Consider the following 18,024-nt stretch of genomic DNA (forward strand, 5'->3'; position numbering starts at 1 on the left):
CTGCACCTTGAACCTGCTCAGCCTGGAAACAGACGCAATAAAGTCTGGAGGTTTTTACACACGAAGATTTTGACCGAAATTGTTGCACATTTTACAATGAACACCATAAACACACTGGGTTCCCATAGAGGCGGTGTGGGAGGAGCTTCAGGAGGTCTACCAGGTCTGGAGGTCTACTAGGTCTGGACGTCTACCAGGTCTGGACATCTACCAGGTCTGGAGGTCCAACAGGTCTGGACGTCTACCAGGTCTGGAGGTCCAACAGGTCTGGACATCTACCAGGTCTGGAGGTCTACCAGGTCTGGAGGTCTACTAGGTCTGGACGTCTACCAGGTCTGAAGGTCTACTAGGTCTGGACATCTACCAGGTCTGGAGGTCCAACAGGTCTGGACATCTATCGGGTCTGAAGGTCTACTTGGTCTGGACATCTACCAGGTCTGGAGGTCCAACAGGTCTGAAGGTTTACCAGGTCTGGAGATCTACCAGGTCTGGATGTCTACTGGGTCTGGAGGTCTACTGGGTCTAGAGTTTTAGCAGGTCTGGAGGTCTACTGGGTCTGAAGGTCTACTAGGTCTGGAGATCTATCATGTCTGGAAATCTACCAGGTCTGGAGGTATACTGGATCTGGAGGTCTTCCAGGTCTGGAGCTCTGTCGGGTCTGGAGGTCTACTGGGTCTAGATCTGTAGCAGGTCTGGAGGTCTACTGGGTCTGAAGGTCTACCGGGTCTAGAGGTCTACCACGTCTGGAGGTCTACTGGGTCTAGAGGTCTAGCAGGTCTGGGGGTCTACCAGTTCTAGAAGTCCCGCAGGTCTTGAGGTCTACCAGTAGTAGTGGTCCTGCAGGTCTGGAGGTCTACCAGTTCTAGTGGTCTAGCAGGCCTGGAGGTCTACCAGTTCTAGTGGTCCTGCAGGTCTAGAGGTCTACCAGTTCTAGAGGTCCTGCAGGTCTGGAGGTCAACCAGTTCTAGTGGTCTAGCAGGTCTGGAGGTCTACTGGATCTAGAGGTCTAGCAGGTCTGGAGGTCTACTGGATTTAGAGGTCTAGCAGGTCTGGAGGTCTAGTAGGTCTAGAGGTCTAGCAGGTCTGGAGGTCTAGCAGGTCTAGAAGTCTAGCAGGTCTGGAGGTCTAGCAGGTCTAGAGGACTAGCAGGTCTGGAGGTCTACCGGGTATGGAGGTCCAGCAGGTCTGGAGGTCTAGCAGGTCTAGACGTCTAGCAGGTCTAGAGGTCTACCGGGTGTGGCGGTCCAGCAGGTCTGGAGGTCTAGCAGGTCTGGAGGTCTAGTAGGTCTAGAGGTCTACCGGGTATGGAGGTCCAGCAGGTCTGGAGGTCTAGCAGGTCTGAGGTCTAGCAGGTATCAGTTATCAGTTGGAAAATGTTCCATATACTAATGCATATGCAAATGCTAGTTGCTGTGCATTGTGGGTAAAATACAGGGACTGAAACTCCCTATGGGATGATGAGCTGAGGTGACCTTTAACCTTTAAAACCTGCGGGTCAGTTGTTGTTTTGAAATAGCGTCAGATTTTCAGAACGACGCGGATCAGAACATGGTTACAGGCTGTTGTCTGGTTTGAACCGGACTTGAATCAGAACTAGAACGGGTTCTGAGTCCTGATTGGTGGATTCAGCATGTCTCCAGGTTGAACCCTCATCCAGTTGGAACGCAATAAATCATTCCTATTAGAAGTAGTTTTATCTTTTTTTATCTACATTTGACTGATTTTACCAGAGACCAGATGAGAAGCTCCAGTGGACCAGATGTGGACCAGATGAGAAGCTCCGGTGGACCAGATGTGGACCAGATGTGGACCAGATGAGAAGCTCCAGTGGACCAGATGTGGACCAGATGTTGAACCTCACTGGTTCTGTCGCTTAATCTGCAGTATCTCTGTCCAAACAAGACGGAAAACACGAGTCATCAGTTAATAAATAATAAAGTGTGTTTGAGGAGATTCCACGAACCTTTTAAGACTTCCACATTAAGTTTTCTTTATAATTAACTTTTCTAAGTGATTTATCTCCATTTATTTTAATATTATCCTCTGAATTTTACATTTTTCAGTATAAATCTTGTACTTTTCTATTTTTAATTCACTGATCATGTAGATCACAGCTGTCAAACTCCGGTCCTCAAGGGCCGGTATCCTGCATGTTTTAGATGTTTCCCTCTTCCAGCACACCTGACGGTCGTTATCAGGCTTCTGCAGAGTTGGATGATAGGCTTATCATTTGAATCAGGTGTGTTGGAAGAGGGAAACATCTAAAACATGCAGGATACCGGCCCTCGAGGACCGGAGTTTGACACCCCTGATGTAGATGTTCATTAAAGTTCAGGGTAAATTCAAAGGTTATTATATTAACACTGAAAAAAAAAAATGAAGAAAAAGTAACTTTTACATCTAAATATATCATTAACTGAACATAAAAACACACATCTACAACCTTTTTTAAATTCATTTAGTTCATTCTATTTATTTTATCCGTTTTTATTAATTTTGTTGCCTTTTTTATTTTTTTTTTCTTCGGTTTAATTCAGTTTGTGGCTTATTTTGTTCATCTTACTTTGTTGTTTTATTATTCATTATTGTTCATTTTATTGATTACTTTGTACATTTTTTTGAACTTACAGTACATTTAATTTGTTATTTTTAAATGTTATTTATTATTTTGTAATGTTTTAAATTTGTTCTTGTTCAATTTTGCAGTATAACAAACAGATTCAACTTATTTAACATTGAACTAGAAGCTGGAATCAGGTCTAAACGCTGCCTTCAGGGCCCAACAGAGTGTCGGCAAAACACAGTGACTTGTCTTTTACCGAGTTCTGCTTCTTCTGTTTTTGTGTCTTTTCATAAATATTTATAATTTTCCATTAAATCTATGAATAAATGAACCTGTATCATGAATCTGATGAAATAATGTGTCTGATGAATGAACGCTGAGTCTGTATTCTGATTGTTACGTCTAATTTCCAACTCTGAGACTGAAGCTTTAACACAACTAGGGTGTTAAATTAACAAAGAAAAAACAAACAAACATATATATATACACACACACACACACATATATATATATATATATATATATATATATATATATATATATATATACACACACACACACACACACACACACACATATACATATATATATATATATATATATATATATATATATATATATATATATATATATATATATATTTATACAGGGTGGGGAAGCAAAATTTACAATGAACATTTAGTTGTTTTTTCTCAGCAGGCACTACGTCAATTGTTTTGAAACCAAACATATATTGATGTCATAATCATACCTAACACTATTATCCATACCTTTTCACAAACTTTTGCCCATATGAGTAATCAGGAAAGCAAACGTCAAAGAGTGTGTGATTTGCTGAATGCACTCGTCACACCAAAGGACATTTCAAAAATAGTTGGAGTGTCCATAAAGACTGTTTATAACGGAAAGAAGAGAATGACTATGAGCAAAACTATTACCAGAAAGTCTGGAAGATACTATTAAAGAAGAATGGGAGAAGTTGTCACCCCAATATTTGAGGAACACTTGCACAAGTTTCAGGAAGCGTGTGAAGGGAGTTACTGAAAAAGAAGGAGGACACATAGAATAAAAACATTTTCTATTATGTCCATTTTCTTGTGGCAAATAAATTCTCATGACTTTCAATAAACTAATTGCTCATACACTGTCTTTCAATCCCTGCCTCAAAATATTGTAAATTTGGCTTCCCCACCCTGTATATAAAAAAGAAAAGAAGCTGCATGAAATCAGAGAAATCATGAGCAGAATAAATGATTTATGAGGTGAAAAAACTGAATGAAAACCAGTCAACTTTTAACTCGACTCATTAAACCAAATGTTGATGAGGACGTCTGCAATGACACCAGAACAAACACATCAACAAAATAAAACTCATCAGTGTTTTTACAGAAACCTCAGACCATGACAGTGATTAAAAGTGAACATCAGCACAAACCGGATGCTGGTTTGAACACATTTAACCTTTTGGTGTCTCCTTAATGTTGTTAAATGTCAGAGACGGAAACATGTGTGAACACAATGTTTTTGTAAGAGATGGAGATGAACCTGAACGATTCACTGCAAAACATAATATAACATAACATAATGTAATATAATATAATATAATATAATATAATGACACCACCTGAACACCTAACCCATTTCTTTTCTTTATAGTTTTACTGTTTTTTCAGAGAAACATCATCAATCTGATAAATGAATAAATTAGAGTAAAAATGAACCGGTGAAATAAGTTCAGATGTTTGTTCTAATGTGTGAGTTCACGTCGGAGGTTTAATGGTCAAACCTGGTGGAGGTGAATCAGCAGGTTTGACTCTGGTCTGCTGTTTGGCGTTCGGTTTCGTCTGCAAGACGACGGCGTCTCCGTCCACCTGACGGTCAACGACATCTTTAATCCTGTCTGTCGGACGCTGCCATTGGCTGAAGAGACGCCCAGCCGTCACCACACTGACCCAGGATCAGTCTGAGTTAAACAAAATAATGAACACAAATGTTAGACTTACCTGTGTCATTAAGCAGCTGGTGTCCAGGTGAGCATATTATACACACTTTACACTTCATTATTAAAGGTCATATAATTTTTCATAATCTGTTTTGGGTCAGAATAAAAAAGTTGTTCATTTCTGCATGATTTTTTAAAATCCTGATCCGTCCACTAAAGTCATCCCATAATGAACAGTGTTAAATTCCTGCACTAACACCCTTCTAGTGAGTACAGAATGCACACTGACACATTCAGCATTTAACATTTGACTTAGAACAAAAAATAATAATGCATATAAACCAGTGTTGGTGTTTATCAGTGACATATGAGAGGATGAAAAAAAAAAAATCAAATTTTTATGTAGTATATTGGGGAAAAAATGAAATTTTTTGTGTTTTGCATCAAAAAACACGGTTTATTCCCATTACAAACATGGTATGTAAAGGGTTAAACATATGACATTTATTTGTTATTTTTGTTTATGGCTCAAGTTGATGAAATACAGAAAAAATGTGAAAGGTTCAAAACAAACTGTATGAAATATATTTTGACATATTTTGGCAGATTTTGCACCGTTAAAGGAGCAGGACACCAGAGGGTTAAAATGATCATCTGTGTTGTTTTTTGTGACTGACAGCTTTAATGACTGATCACTGACCTGAATCTGGACCATAGATGATACATGAGAACTGGGCGGAGCCACTGGGACATCACTCATTGGAAATGGAAGTGACCATATTTGGACAAAAGCAAGTTGTGAAAGGTCATGTATGAGCTAATGCTAAATGTTAGCTTATTGACCGAAAAATCTGAATGTTATCAAATATTTTGTTATTTTACGTTTTATTAGTTGAACTCAAGGTGATGAAATATTAAAAAAAATGAAAAAAGTTCCAAACCATTGGAATGAAAACATTTTGACGTTATTACGGTAGTGGTTAAAGGAGCTCTGTGGGCGACGTACGGGAGGGTTCAGACACATGGGACCTGGGTCTGAAGTGTCTGAGCAGAACCCAAACCCCCGGGTAGAACCCAGTGGTGAAGGGAGTCGTAGAGGCTGAGGAGGAGGTTTATGGAGATCTGCTGCCCTGAGGGACTCCACCCAGACAGGACACGGACCCTTGAGCAGGTCTTGGATGGTTCTGGTCTGCTGTGTTCATCCATGTTCCCACCCTCACCTACAGTCAAAAGAACCACAGGAATGAGGGTCCACGGAACGTCTGGGTTCTACTACAGAGACAGAGAGTGGAACCACTGCTCCTCCACATCCAGAAGAACCACATGAGGACATCCATCTGGTCTGGAGACGGGTTCATGTCCAACTGACAGAAAACCAGCCCTCATAGAACCAGGAGGACAGTCTACCTAGAACCAGGAGGACAGTCCTCATAGAACCAGGAGGGCAGTCCACGTAGAACCAGAAGGACAGTCCACATAGAACCAGGAAGACAGTCCACATAGAACCAGGAGGACAGTCTACCTAGAACCAGGAGGACAGTCCACATAGATCCAGGAGGACAGTCCACATAGAACCAGGAGGACAGTCTACCTAGAACCAGGAGGACAGTCCACATAGAACCAGGAGGACAGTCTACCTAGAACCAGGAGGACAGTCCACATAGAACCAGGAAGACAGTCCACGTAGAACCAGGAGAACAGTCCACGTAGAACCAGGAGGACAGTCTACGTAGAACCAGGAGGACAGTCCACATAGAACCAGGAAGACAGTCCACGTAGAACCAGGAGAACAGTCCACGTAGAACCAGGAGGACAGTCTACGTAAAACCAGGAGGACAGTCCACATAGAACCAGGAAGACGGTCCACACAGAGCCAGGAGGACAGTCTACGTAGAACCAGGAGGACAGTCCTCATAGAACCAGGACAGTCCTCATAGAACCAGGAGGACAGCCCTCATAGAACCAGGAGGACAGTCCTCATAGAACCAGGAGTACAGTCCACATAGAACCAGGAAGACAGTCCTCATAGAACCAGGACAGTCCTCATAGAACCAGGAGGACAGCCCTCATAGAACCAGGAGGACAGTCCTCATAGAACCAGGAGGCAGGAGGACAGCCCTCATAGAACCAGGAGGACAGCCCTCATAGAACCAGGAGGACAGTCCTCATAGAACCAGGAGGACAGTCCACATAGAACCAGGAGGACAGCCTACGTAGAACCAGGAGGACAGTCCACGTAGAACCAGGAGGACAGTCCACATAGAACCAGGAGGACAGTCCACATAGAACCAGGAGGACAGTCTACGTAGAACCAGGAGGACAGTCCACATAGAACCTGAAGAACCTGTGGGTGTCCAGCTGAGGACACCCACAGGTTCTTTCATGTTCTGTTGTTGAAATACTGACGCCCCGTCTTCATGATCCGCTCTGTATTTACGGGTTCATCTCATCAACACTTCATCATTTACATTTTTTATGATATCTGGTCTTTGTGTCCTTTTTGGGTCTATTTTTATGTTCTTTTATTTCTTCTTTTTTGTCATTTCCGTTCGGTTTGATCTTAGTTATTTTCATTTTGTTGCATCTTTCAGGTCATTTTTACTTCATTTTGTTTGTTGCAGACCGTTGGGGACGGTCTTTTCTATGTGTTATTTATTGTTTCATTTGTTTACGTTGGATGTTCCGTAAAAGCTGAAGTAAAAAGTACAGCCATTCAAATACAGGGAACAGGATGTGGAGTAAAAGTACAGTAGTGAATATTATATTACATTATATTATATTATATTATATTATATTATATTAATACTGTGTTTGTGATGATGATGTGGCCTCGGTGTGTTTCATCATGTCTCTACTTTTAACAGTAATGAGTCTCTGTGGACCCGTGGACACTTGGACACTCAGGAGCACATCCACTAATGGACCAATTAGCAGGACGATGCCTTACCGTCGCCGTGGTTACAGCTAAAAACAGACCGCTCTGGGTGTTTGTCCTCCTGTAGAGACCAGACAACGGTTACATCATGTTCTAGTTATTTTATTTCCTCAGAGAAGTTTGTTACAACACAAACAAAAGTTGGGTTGAAACGTGATTTTTCTAAATGTCACGGTTGATGAGACAAAAAAATTCAGCATTCATTTCATGTTTCTATGTCATACTCCTACTGGCTGCTAGGGCCGTTTTTGCGTAACTAACAGGCATTGCAGAGCATATTTTGGCACCTAAGGGGTTAATTTTTATATTTTATCAAATTTTTCGCTACATTTGGGTAGTTTTTGAGCATGTTGAAGGGGTCAAATTCCAGTTGACTTGTCTCGGTGTAATAATAGAAAATGACCAAAGTACAACAGGCATGGGGGCTCGGTCCCTGATTATACTATTCTCAGTCTTCATGTGAACATGACAGCCTTACAGATATTCTGAATTAGGGATGCACCGATGCCCATACTAGTATCGGGTATTGGTCCGATACTGAGTGTGTATGCTTCTACTCGTACTCGTAAAAGTGCTCCGATACAAACACATCGATACCACTTTACGGCAGCGTGACGTTCACAGTTAGGTGCAGCAGGTAGGAGGAGGAAGAGTAATGTCAGCAGTGTGGAGATTTAATGAAATAAACAACACTGAGTGAAAGTAATATTAAAGACACAGACGGATACGGATGGTGTGTTCTGTTCGTCCTCTGCGTACATTCTCTAATGGGAAATGCTCATGCCAACACATTAAACATCAGTAGCAGCACTTTGTTCCAGTCAGACTAATGACAACAACAATAAAGCACATTTACAAAAGGAACTAAGAACTGTTAAGTATTATTAAGTACTCATATCGATACTCGGTATCGGGAAGTACTCAAATGGAAGTACTTGTACTTGTACTCAGTCTGAAAAAAAAGTGGTATTGGTGCATCCCTATTCTGAATTATTGTTTGTCATCCTACACAGACATAGAACAGTCATAAATATATGATTCTATTACATAAACATTTCTGTCAAGTTATACTTTTATTGTTGTATTCCATTTACAGCAGGGGTCTCAAACATGTGGCCCGGGGGCCAAAACCGGCCCACCAAAAGGTCCAATCTGGCCCACAGGATGAATTTGCAAAGTGGAAAAATTACACTGAAGATATTAACATTCAAAAGTGTGAAATTCATTTTAGTTCAGGTTCCACATACAGATAAATATGATCTAAAGTAAAATAACAGTATAATGACCTACAAATAGTGACAATTCAAGTTTTATAGGTTCTAGGTTCAGTTGGACTAGTTTTGCTCTTTTGAAGCAAAACTAGTCCAACTGAACCTTAAAGAACTACCAAGAAGAACAAAGACCTGGACAAATGAGAAACTGTTTTTATTTTAGTTCCAAACTCCACATTTTTATCAATATTCTGCCTGTTATCGTATGTTTGTGTAACACTGTGTGTAATGCACATGTATAAATGATACGTTGAGGCATAATTTTGTTAAAACTGCACTTATTTTACAAATTTTAGTTTTTTCAGGTTATTCACGTTTTTTGTTAAAGGATAGTTTGTATATGTAAATATTTTTATAATTTAATGTTTTTGTTGCACTAAAACAAAGGGAGAAAGTTGTCATTATTTGTAGGTTATGATGCTGTTATTTTACTGCTCCGGCCCACTGGAGGCCCAGTTGGGCTGAATGTGGCCCCTGGAAGAAATGAGTCTGACCCCCCCTGATTTATAGGATGGATGAAAATATTAAATGTATTCAGGCATGTCACTCTATTGAATTTTAACAAAGATGAAATTAACCAGAAATATTCACACAGTCAACACATATGTGACAAATATACAAATAAAGTCTCATGAATCTCAAGTTTATGAACTGGCCTGGTGAAGAGTCCAGGTTCCACATACAGAACAAAATGATCTAAAGTGGATCAGACCAGTAAAATACTACTATAATAACCTATAAATAATGACAAGTACAATTTTTAAAAATCTTTAATGTAAAAAAGTAAAATTACATGAAAATGTTTACATTTATTTACTATCCTTTCACAATAACATATGAGCAACATGAAACATCTTAAGAGAAATAAGTGTAATTGTATCATTATTCTTCCTGTTACTACATGTTTTGTGTATTTGTAGATCCACTGTGATCTGTAAGTTGGAATATATATGTGTAAATGATAAACTGAGACTGATTAAAATTACATTTATTTTTCAGTTTGTAAATGTAAACATTTTCATAATGTAATTGTACTTTTTTCACTCAAAAACAGAGAAAAGTCTAGAGTTGACATTATTCAACTGCTATTATGTTATTATTTTACTAGTCTGATCTAGGGGTGCACCGATCCGACTTTTTCAGTTCCGAGGCTGGGGAGTTGTGTATCACCCAATAATGATCTAATATCATTGTTGATTTCAGAAGCTACAAGCCTTACCTGGTGTGGTTCAGCTGAAATACCTCCAAACCACAGAGGTCTTAGTTCGCTCCATGTTGCCTGTCTGTGTCTGCAACAACTCCACTCAACTCCATGTAAAGGGGAAGGATCGGTCTTACGGATTGGTTGCTTTTACAGATCCCCAGTCCAGCTAAAATGTTGATATCAGGGCCAATATCCGATCAATGATATCAGATCGGTGCCACCTTAATCTGATCGTATTTGTCTGCATGTGAAACCTGACCTAAACTGAGTTTAACACCTCTGATCTACATTCACACAGACAAAGGAAGACGAAGTCAGAAGGTTAAGTTTAAGTTCACGTTCTACATTTTAGGAAAAAGAAAACTTTTACAGAGGATCCTGATTTTAGAGATGTTCAGTCCGTACATTAAAGGGTTAAACAGCGGTTGACATGTGAAAAAATACAGTGACAGAAATATTCTCAGTGACTTACTGCTCACATTAAACCTGGTCTGTATGATCTCAAATCCACCTCCGATGCTGAAGTTTAACAGTGAAGCCAGGTGAGGTGTACAGGTACTGACAGCTTTAAGTCTGGTCTGTTTAGATCCAGAAAAACACACTTTAAGGATCCTTATGTAGGTGTAGATGATTAAAACAGAAGGAAGTGAAATGTTGATAAAACTGATAATCAGTCCATAAATGTTACGTGCAGTGGTGTCAGAACAGGCCAGTTTGATAATTGGGAAATTATCACAGTACACTTTGTTAATGATGTTTCCACACAGATGCAAAGACGAACTTAGAGAAATCATGACAAAACAGATCAGAAAACTGTAAAACCACAGCACAGTGATTAATGTGGCGATCCTGTTTCTGGTCATACGTGTGTGATACTGCAGAGGATGACAGATGGCCAGGTATCAGTCATATGACATGACGGTCAAAGTTAAAATCTCAATAATGCAATAACTGTGCAAACAGAAAATCTGAAGGAAGCACAGTGAAACAGGAACAGTGTGAACATCTGTGAGAATGTGAACCAGTAGAGACGGTAGTAACACCGTACTACCGAACAGTTCATTCACAAACAGACTGCACAGGAACAGGTACATGGGTTCATGTAAGCTCCTGTTCACACAGATAAGCACAATCAGACACACATTGGATACAAGCATTAGAACATACAAACACACAGTGATCAAGAAGTATGGATATTTTAAAAGTCCAGTGTCATAATAAGCAGAAAGTGTGAAATGTGAAAAATGAGTCGAATTTACCATCATCACCTTTTAGAACCGACTGAATGAACTAATACATGATGTTTAACAGTGATGATAATGTTTTCATCTGACACTACGTCGATCACTAAAATCAGTTAAAGGTGCATAAGGATGAAAAACGGCTTTGTTGACTTAAACTAACCCAGGTTAGTGTTTGTGTGAGTCTCTGACAGAGTTAAAGGTGGAGCTGCTATAGGTGGAGGTCATCCTAAACCTGACTTGAACTCTGCTTCATGGTTATTTTAAAGTTCTGGACTCAGGAGATGCCTCCTGCTCCACACTGACATAATGATCTCATACTGATATGAGGTCCAGTAACATCCACATCAACACATGATGACATGGGTGTTATCGTGTGGTTTGATGGACTCATCAACTAAAACCAAAAAAGGTCTGTTGATTTTATGTCCAAGGCCAAGAACAAACCACAGTGGACATATGGTTTAGTCCTCAAAAATATAAAACAAGATCTGTTTATGAAGTGGGAAAAAAACTACAACCATCAGAGGAGGAGAAAGAGGAAGAGGAGAAAGAGGAAGAGGAGAAAGAGGAGGAGGAAGAGGAGGAAGAGAAGAAATATGAGGAAGTGAAAGAGGAGGAAGAGGAGAAAGATGAGGAGGAAGAGGAAGTGAAAGAGGAGGAAGAGGAGAAAGATGAGGAGGAAGAGGAAGTGAAAGAGGAGGAAGAGGAGAAAGATGAGGAGGAAGAGGAAGTAAAAGAGGAGGAAGAGAAGAAATATGAGGAGGAAGAGGAAGTGAAAGAGGAGGAAGAGGAGAAAGATGAGGAGGAAGAGGAAGAGGAGGAAGAGGAGAAAGATGAGAAGGAAGAGGAAGTGAAAGAGGAGGAAGAGGAGAAAGATGAGAAGGAAGAGGAAGTGAAAGAGGAGGAAGAGGAGAAAGATGAGGAGGAAGAGGAAGTGAAAGAGGAGGAAGAGGAGAAAGATGAGGAGGAAGAGGAAGTGAAAGAGGAGGAAGAGGAGAAAGATGAGAAGGAAGAGGAAGAGGAGGAGGAGGAGGAGGAGGAGGAAGATTTATTTATTTATTATATGATATTATATTAATTCTGTGTTTGTGATGATGATGTGGCCTCGGTGTGTTTCGTCATGTCTCTACTTTTAACAGTAATGAGTCTCTGTGGACCTGTGGACCCGTGGACACTCAGGAGCACATCCATGAATGGACCAATAACCAGGACGATGCCCTGCTGTCGCTGTGGTTACAGCTGACAACAGACCGCTCTGGGTGTTTGTCCTCCTGTAGAGACCAGACAATGGTTACATCATGTTTTAGTTATTTTATTTCCTCAGAGAAGTTTGTTTGCAACACAAACAAAAGTTGGGTTGAAAAGTGATTTTTCTAAATGTCAGGGTCAATAGGACAAAAATTTCAGCGTTTGTTTCACATCTCTATGTCATACTCCTACTGGCTGCTAGGGCTGTTTTTGTGTAACTAACAGGTGCTACAGAGCATATTTTGGCACCTAAGAGGTTAATTTTTTTATTTTATCAAATTTTTAGCCATATTTGGGTAGTTTTTGGGCTCGGTCCCTAATAGATAGATCGATCGATCGATCGATCGATAAATACTTTATTGATCCCGGGGGAAATTCAAGAAATAATACTATTCTCAGTGTTAGTTGAGGAGCAAGAGGAGGAAGAGAAAAAGGAGGAAGAGGGGGAGGAAGAGGGGGAGGAAGAGGAGGAGGGGGAAGAGGAAGAGAAAGAGGAGAAATATGAGGAAGAGGAGGAGGAGGAAGAGAAAGAGGAAGAAAAAGAAGAGAAAGAGGAGGAGGAGAAAAATGAGGGGGAAGAGGAGGATAAGTAGGAAGAGGAGGTGGAGGTGGAGGTGGAGGAAGAAGAGGAGGAAGAAGGAGAGGAGGAAGAGAAAGAGGAGGAGGAGGAGGATGAAGGGGAACACCCAGCACTGCCACTGTAACCCGTCATTAAATTAAAACTAAACTGTACGATCTGGTATTTTTACACTTTTCTTCTGTGATCTTAAAATGCTCCTAATAAGTGTGTGTCAAAGTATAAAAGAAATCCAACAGGTTTTGAAACTCAAAAATTTTGAATTCTCATATAAACATCTGATCAAAATTTTAAGACCAGTTAAAAAAAAATGCATGAATTTACATTTTTCACTGTTGGATCTTTAGAAGATTCTAAGTAGAGTTTCAAAATGCAAAAAGAAGAAATGGGAGTAAGACAAAAAAAAAATAGTAATTTATTGAAAACAATAATTATACTGAAATAGTCTGTTCATCCACCTAGGGCTGCACGATTTTGGCAAAAAATAAAATCCCAATTTTTTCCTCTAAAAACTCAATTTTTGATTTTGATTTTTGGGTAAAACTACAAAAGACAACAGAAGTCAGCATGTCATTTTTATGAGCAACCCGCAATGCAAGGCACTGCTCCAACCTCAAATCTGTGATGGTATCATGTGATGAACCCACAGAAGGTTTTTTTTTTTTCATTAAATCTTTATTGAATGAAGTAGAGTATATAAACGGTGTATACAACAAGAAAATAACAGAACAAGTTTTCCAGGGGGAATACACTACAATACAATGTCCAAATTAGAGCAATTTTTTTTTCCCTTTCCCCTTTTTGGGGTATCTGGCCCACAGAAGTGACACCAGTGTAAGTCAGTGACAGGCATCAGTCGTGTGTGTGTGGACCACAGAATATGAGTGATCCCCATGGGTTCTATTTAAACTGGAGGATCTGTGTGTGGAACAGACCGACCCAGGACACGCTGGAGGGATTCTATCTGTGGAGCTGGTGGATGTGTGTGGGCACAGGGCTGTCTGGGCTCCTCTGCTGAGGCTGCTGACCCCACGACCCAGACCTGGATCGGAAGAAGACAGTACGGTACAGATCCAGGACAATGGAAGATGAGTGATCCACATGCAGTTCTATTTCAAGTGCGGGATCCATGTGTGAAACCACAGCTTACACTGGTATCACTACTGCAGGTTCATTAACAGATTTAAATTCCGGTCATAACACGGACTTCTGTGAAAGACCGCTGTCACAGATAGGAAGAAGAGCCTACGGTAGCCTGGAGGAGGAGCCTACGGTAGCCTGGAGGAGGAGCCTACAGTAGCCTGGAGGAGGAGCCTACGTGGCCTGGAGGCACGAGAAGGATGAAATCGATTTGACAATTTCCCTTTTTAATAAATCGTCCAAATTAAAAAATCCAATTTTGATTTAAAATCGATTAATCATGCAGCCCTACATCAGCCCATCAAAACTTTAAGAGTACAGCCTTTAAAAGACTAAATCTGAGCATAAATGTGGATTCAGTGTCATTTAGCGTCAGGTATTCCGACTGTCAGGACCTCCTGATGGAAAAGGATCTAAAGCTTTGTCTGTTTGAACATGGTTGGACTGTTGAGCTGCAGAAACCAGACCTCTGGAACACACCAACAGTCAGTTTGAACTCCTGAAAAGATCCTGAGGGTTATGGAACTAAAAAGTCCAGTGGTAGACCCAAAAAAATGTCACTGTTGCTGAGCGGGAGGATCCGACTGGCTGTCCATCAAGACAGGACGATCCTGGACCCAAATGAAGGCGGTTCCTGGTGCCGACCAGGGCTGTGTGTTGGCAAGAATCTGACAATAAAATACAAATCACAATACTAGGATCCCAATACGATATATCACAATATATCATGATACTGTTAAAAAAGCAATTTTCTGTTTGTTTCTTTTTTTGAGATTATTTCCTGGAAGAACTGAATTACACTAGAAATATGTATAAATACTAAACACATTTTTATTTGATCGGAACAGGATTTAATGCTATATCACAAATATCACAAAATCTTTCTAACTGTTCTAGTTTCCAAAGGAACTAAAATTTGCTACTCTCAGACAGTAAAAAGTGCTTTTAGGATGCTTCAAATAACCATTATTTAATAAAACTGTTAAATAATAATACATTTAAAAAAAAAACAAAAAAACAAAAATGAACCTCCACCATATCTGCATTTGAATAAATACCTAAAAATATCAATACAGTACTTTTTAATATCGATACAGTATTGTGAAATGAAATATCGCAATATATTACAGAACTGATATTTTCTTACACCCCTAGTGCCGACTGCAGCCCAATAACCATCAGACAACATCTGCCAGAGAAGGGCTTTCAGAACAAAAAACGTCTGCAAAGGCCTCATCTCCTTCAAAGCAGACACTAAACTGTCTGTTTGGACTTGGACAGAGACACCAAACATGGGAAAGTGAAAGATGGAGGACAGTCTGATTCTCTGATGAGAACAAATGGAACCTTGAGTAGACCTACATCTGAAAATTCACTCATGTAAACCTATGAATGATGGGGCCTTAAAACGGTGCCCTGGGGGATCCCATTCTCAATTTAATTAGGGCTGTGTATTGGCAAGAATCTGGCGATATGATACAAATCACAATACTAGGATCACAATATGATATATCACGATATATCATGATACTGTTAAAAAGGCAATATTTTGTTTATAACTTTTTTTTTAATGATTATTTCCTTGAAGAATTGAATTATACCAGAAATCTGCACAAATACTAAACACATTTTTATTTGATCACAACAGGATCCAATGCTATATCACAAACTGTTCCTGTGTTCAAACTTAAATTCTGTTTTACAGACATTACAGTTTCAGATCCTGTTCAAATGTTCATATTCTATTAGTTCAGAACTAACATCAGAACATTATTTTTGTGCAATCCTATCAAAGGAAGTAACATTATTTAATAAAAGAGTGCGAAATAATAAATAAAATATAAAAAAACCAAGATAAACAAAAATTAACCTTCACAATATCTGCATTTGAATAAACACCTAAAAATATTGATACAGTACTTTTTAATATCGATACGGTATTGTGAAATGAAATATCGCAATATACTGCAGAACCGATATTTTCTTACACCCCAAAATTCAATGAAACACAGATTAATGATCAATAATAATCTGATAACTCCAGAAATCAAATAGTGATTGACGTATTGGTGTGGATGTAAACTGGCTCAGTTTCTAAAACGTGGTAATTTGATTTGAGGCAGAACTCCCCTGGTCTGGTACCTGGGTCCTGTGGTACCCCATACCAAGGTATGAATGAAACGGTACAATGAAAACTTATGAAATGACAAAAACTAGATTTGAAAAAATATTTTTGATAACTGAAATAAATAAAAACTATAATTAAAAGAAAACAACGATACTAACTGAAACTGTATTGTGTGTTTACAAAACTAACTAAAACGGATAAAAATTATGGATACAATTCTCTTAGTTTTCGTCTTTGTTAATGTTGGATTAATATGAAATCGATTTATTTCGCTCTACCAATTTTAGCTAGCGGCACCATACGGCACTTCACGGTCCGTCACTTGTGGTTTCCAGTCGTCTTCTGGTCCCCATTCTACCTGGAAACATGCAGACTAAAGTTGGGAGAAAGCAGCAGAGTCCTGTCTGGGATTTATTTAAATACGACGGAGAAGAAGAGAAAATATACGACAAAACTAAAATTAATACTAAAACTAAAACTAACCATTTAGGAAAAAAAATGAAAACTAATAAAAACTAGCAAACCTGCTCTAAAAACTAATTAAAACTAACTGAATTAGAGAAAAAAAGTCAAACCAAAATAAAACTAAACTATAATGAAAAATCCAAAACTATTAGAACCTTGCCCCATACATCCAGAACCCAGAACAGAAAACACAGAAAGAGTCAAAGTAAAGTACAGCGTCACCTCCAGGACATGTGGACACCCGCCCCCCCCTGATTGGACGGTGGTCATGAGGCGTCTCCAGATAAACAGAGGCTGAAGGTTGAGCTCAGACAGGAGGGACTGGCACCATGTTTTAAGTGAACCCAACCATGGCTCCATCACAGACCAAGAGGAGGACCATGGTAAACTCCACACACGTCACACATTTCACTCTCACCGCTTACTTTGACTCTGGTCTGTTGAAATATCTGTATTCTGTGATTCTTGCCACTTTATACGTTTCGATAATCGCTGCTAATGTTCTGCTGATCGTGGTCATCTGTGTGAACAGGAGCTTACATGAACCCATGTACATATTTCTGTGCAGTCTGTCTGTCATTCAGCTGTACGGGAGCACAGGGCTGTTCCCCTTCCTCGTAGTTCAGATCTTATCAGAAAACCACGATGTCCCCACTTCAGTTTGTTTCCTGCAGATTTTCTGTTTACACTCTTACGGACTCGTGGAAGTTTTCATCTTGTCTGCCATGTCATATGACCGATACGTCGCCATCTGTCATCCTCTGCAGTATCACACACGTATGACCAGATACAGAACTACCACGTTAATCGCTGTGTTGTGGTTTTATGGTTTTTTTGCTTGTTCTGTCATGGTGTCTTTGAGTTCGTCTTTACAGCTGTGTGGAAACATTATTAACAAAGTCTACTGTGATAATTACCCTGTTGTGAAGTTGGCCTGTTCTGACACTACAGCACTTAACATTTACGGACTGATTATCAGTTTTATCAATGTTTTCTCTCCTCTGGCGTTTATCGTCTACACCTACATGAGGATCCTTAAAGTGTGTTTTTCTGGATCTAAACAGACCAGACTTAAAGCTGTCAGTACCTGTACGCCTCACATCGCTTCACTGTTAAATTTTATTCTCGGGGCCAGTTTTGAGATCGTACAGAGCAGGTTTAATATGAACCATGTTCCCAATGTACTGAGAATATTCTTATCACTGTATTTTATCACATGTCAACCACTGTTTAACCCTTTAATGTACGGGCTGAACATCTTACAGATCAGGATGCTCTGTAAACGGCTGCTTTGTGGCAAAATGTAG

General features: G+C 39.7%; 1 protein-coding gene across 1 annotated transcript; it reads left to right on the forward strand.

The window, feature by feature from the left end:
• The first annotated feature begins 17,067 nt into the window (after positions 1-17,067).
• Positions 17,068-18,024, forward strand: LOC115431760 (olfactory receptor 11A1-like). The gene has a single exon (XM_030152406.1). The coding sequence runs from the start codon at positions 17,068-17,070 to the stop codon at positions 18,022-18,024; it is 957 nt and encodes a 318-aa protein (XP_030008266.1).

Source organism: Sphaeramia orbicularis, chromosome 13 (genome assembly GCF_902148855.1).
Source record: "Sphaeramia orbicularis chromosome 13, fSphaOr1.1, whole genome shotgun sequence".
Taxonomy (NCBI): domain Eukaryota; kingdom Metazoa; phylum Chordata; class Actinopteri; order Kurtiformes; family Apogonidae; genus Sphaeramia; species Sphaeramia orbicularis.

Bases quoted from the DNA above. Each gene is read 5' to 3' on its own strand.
- LOC115431760 (XM_030152406.1), top strand. From the start codon at position 17,068: ATGGCTCCATCACAGACCAAGAGGAGGACCATGGTAAACTCCACACAC.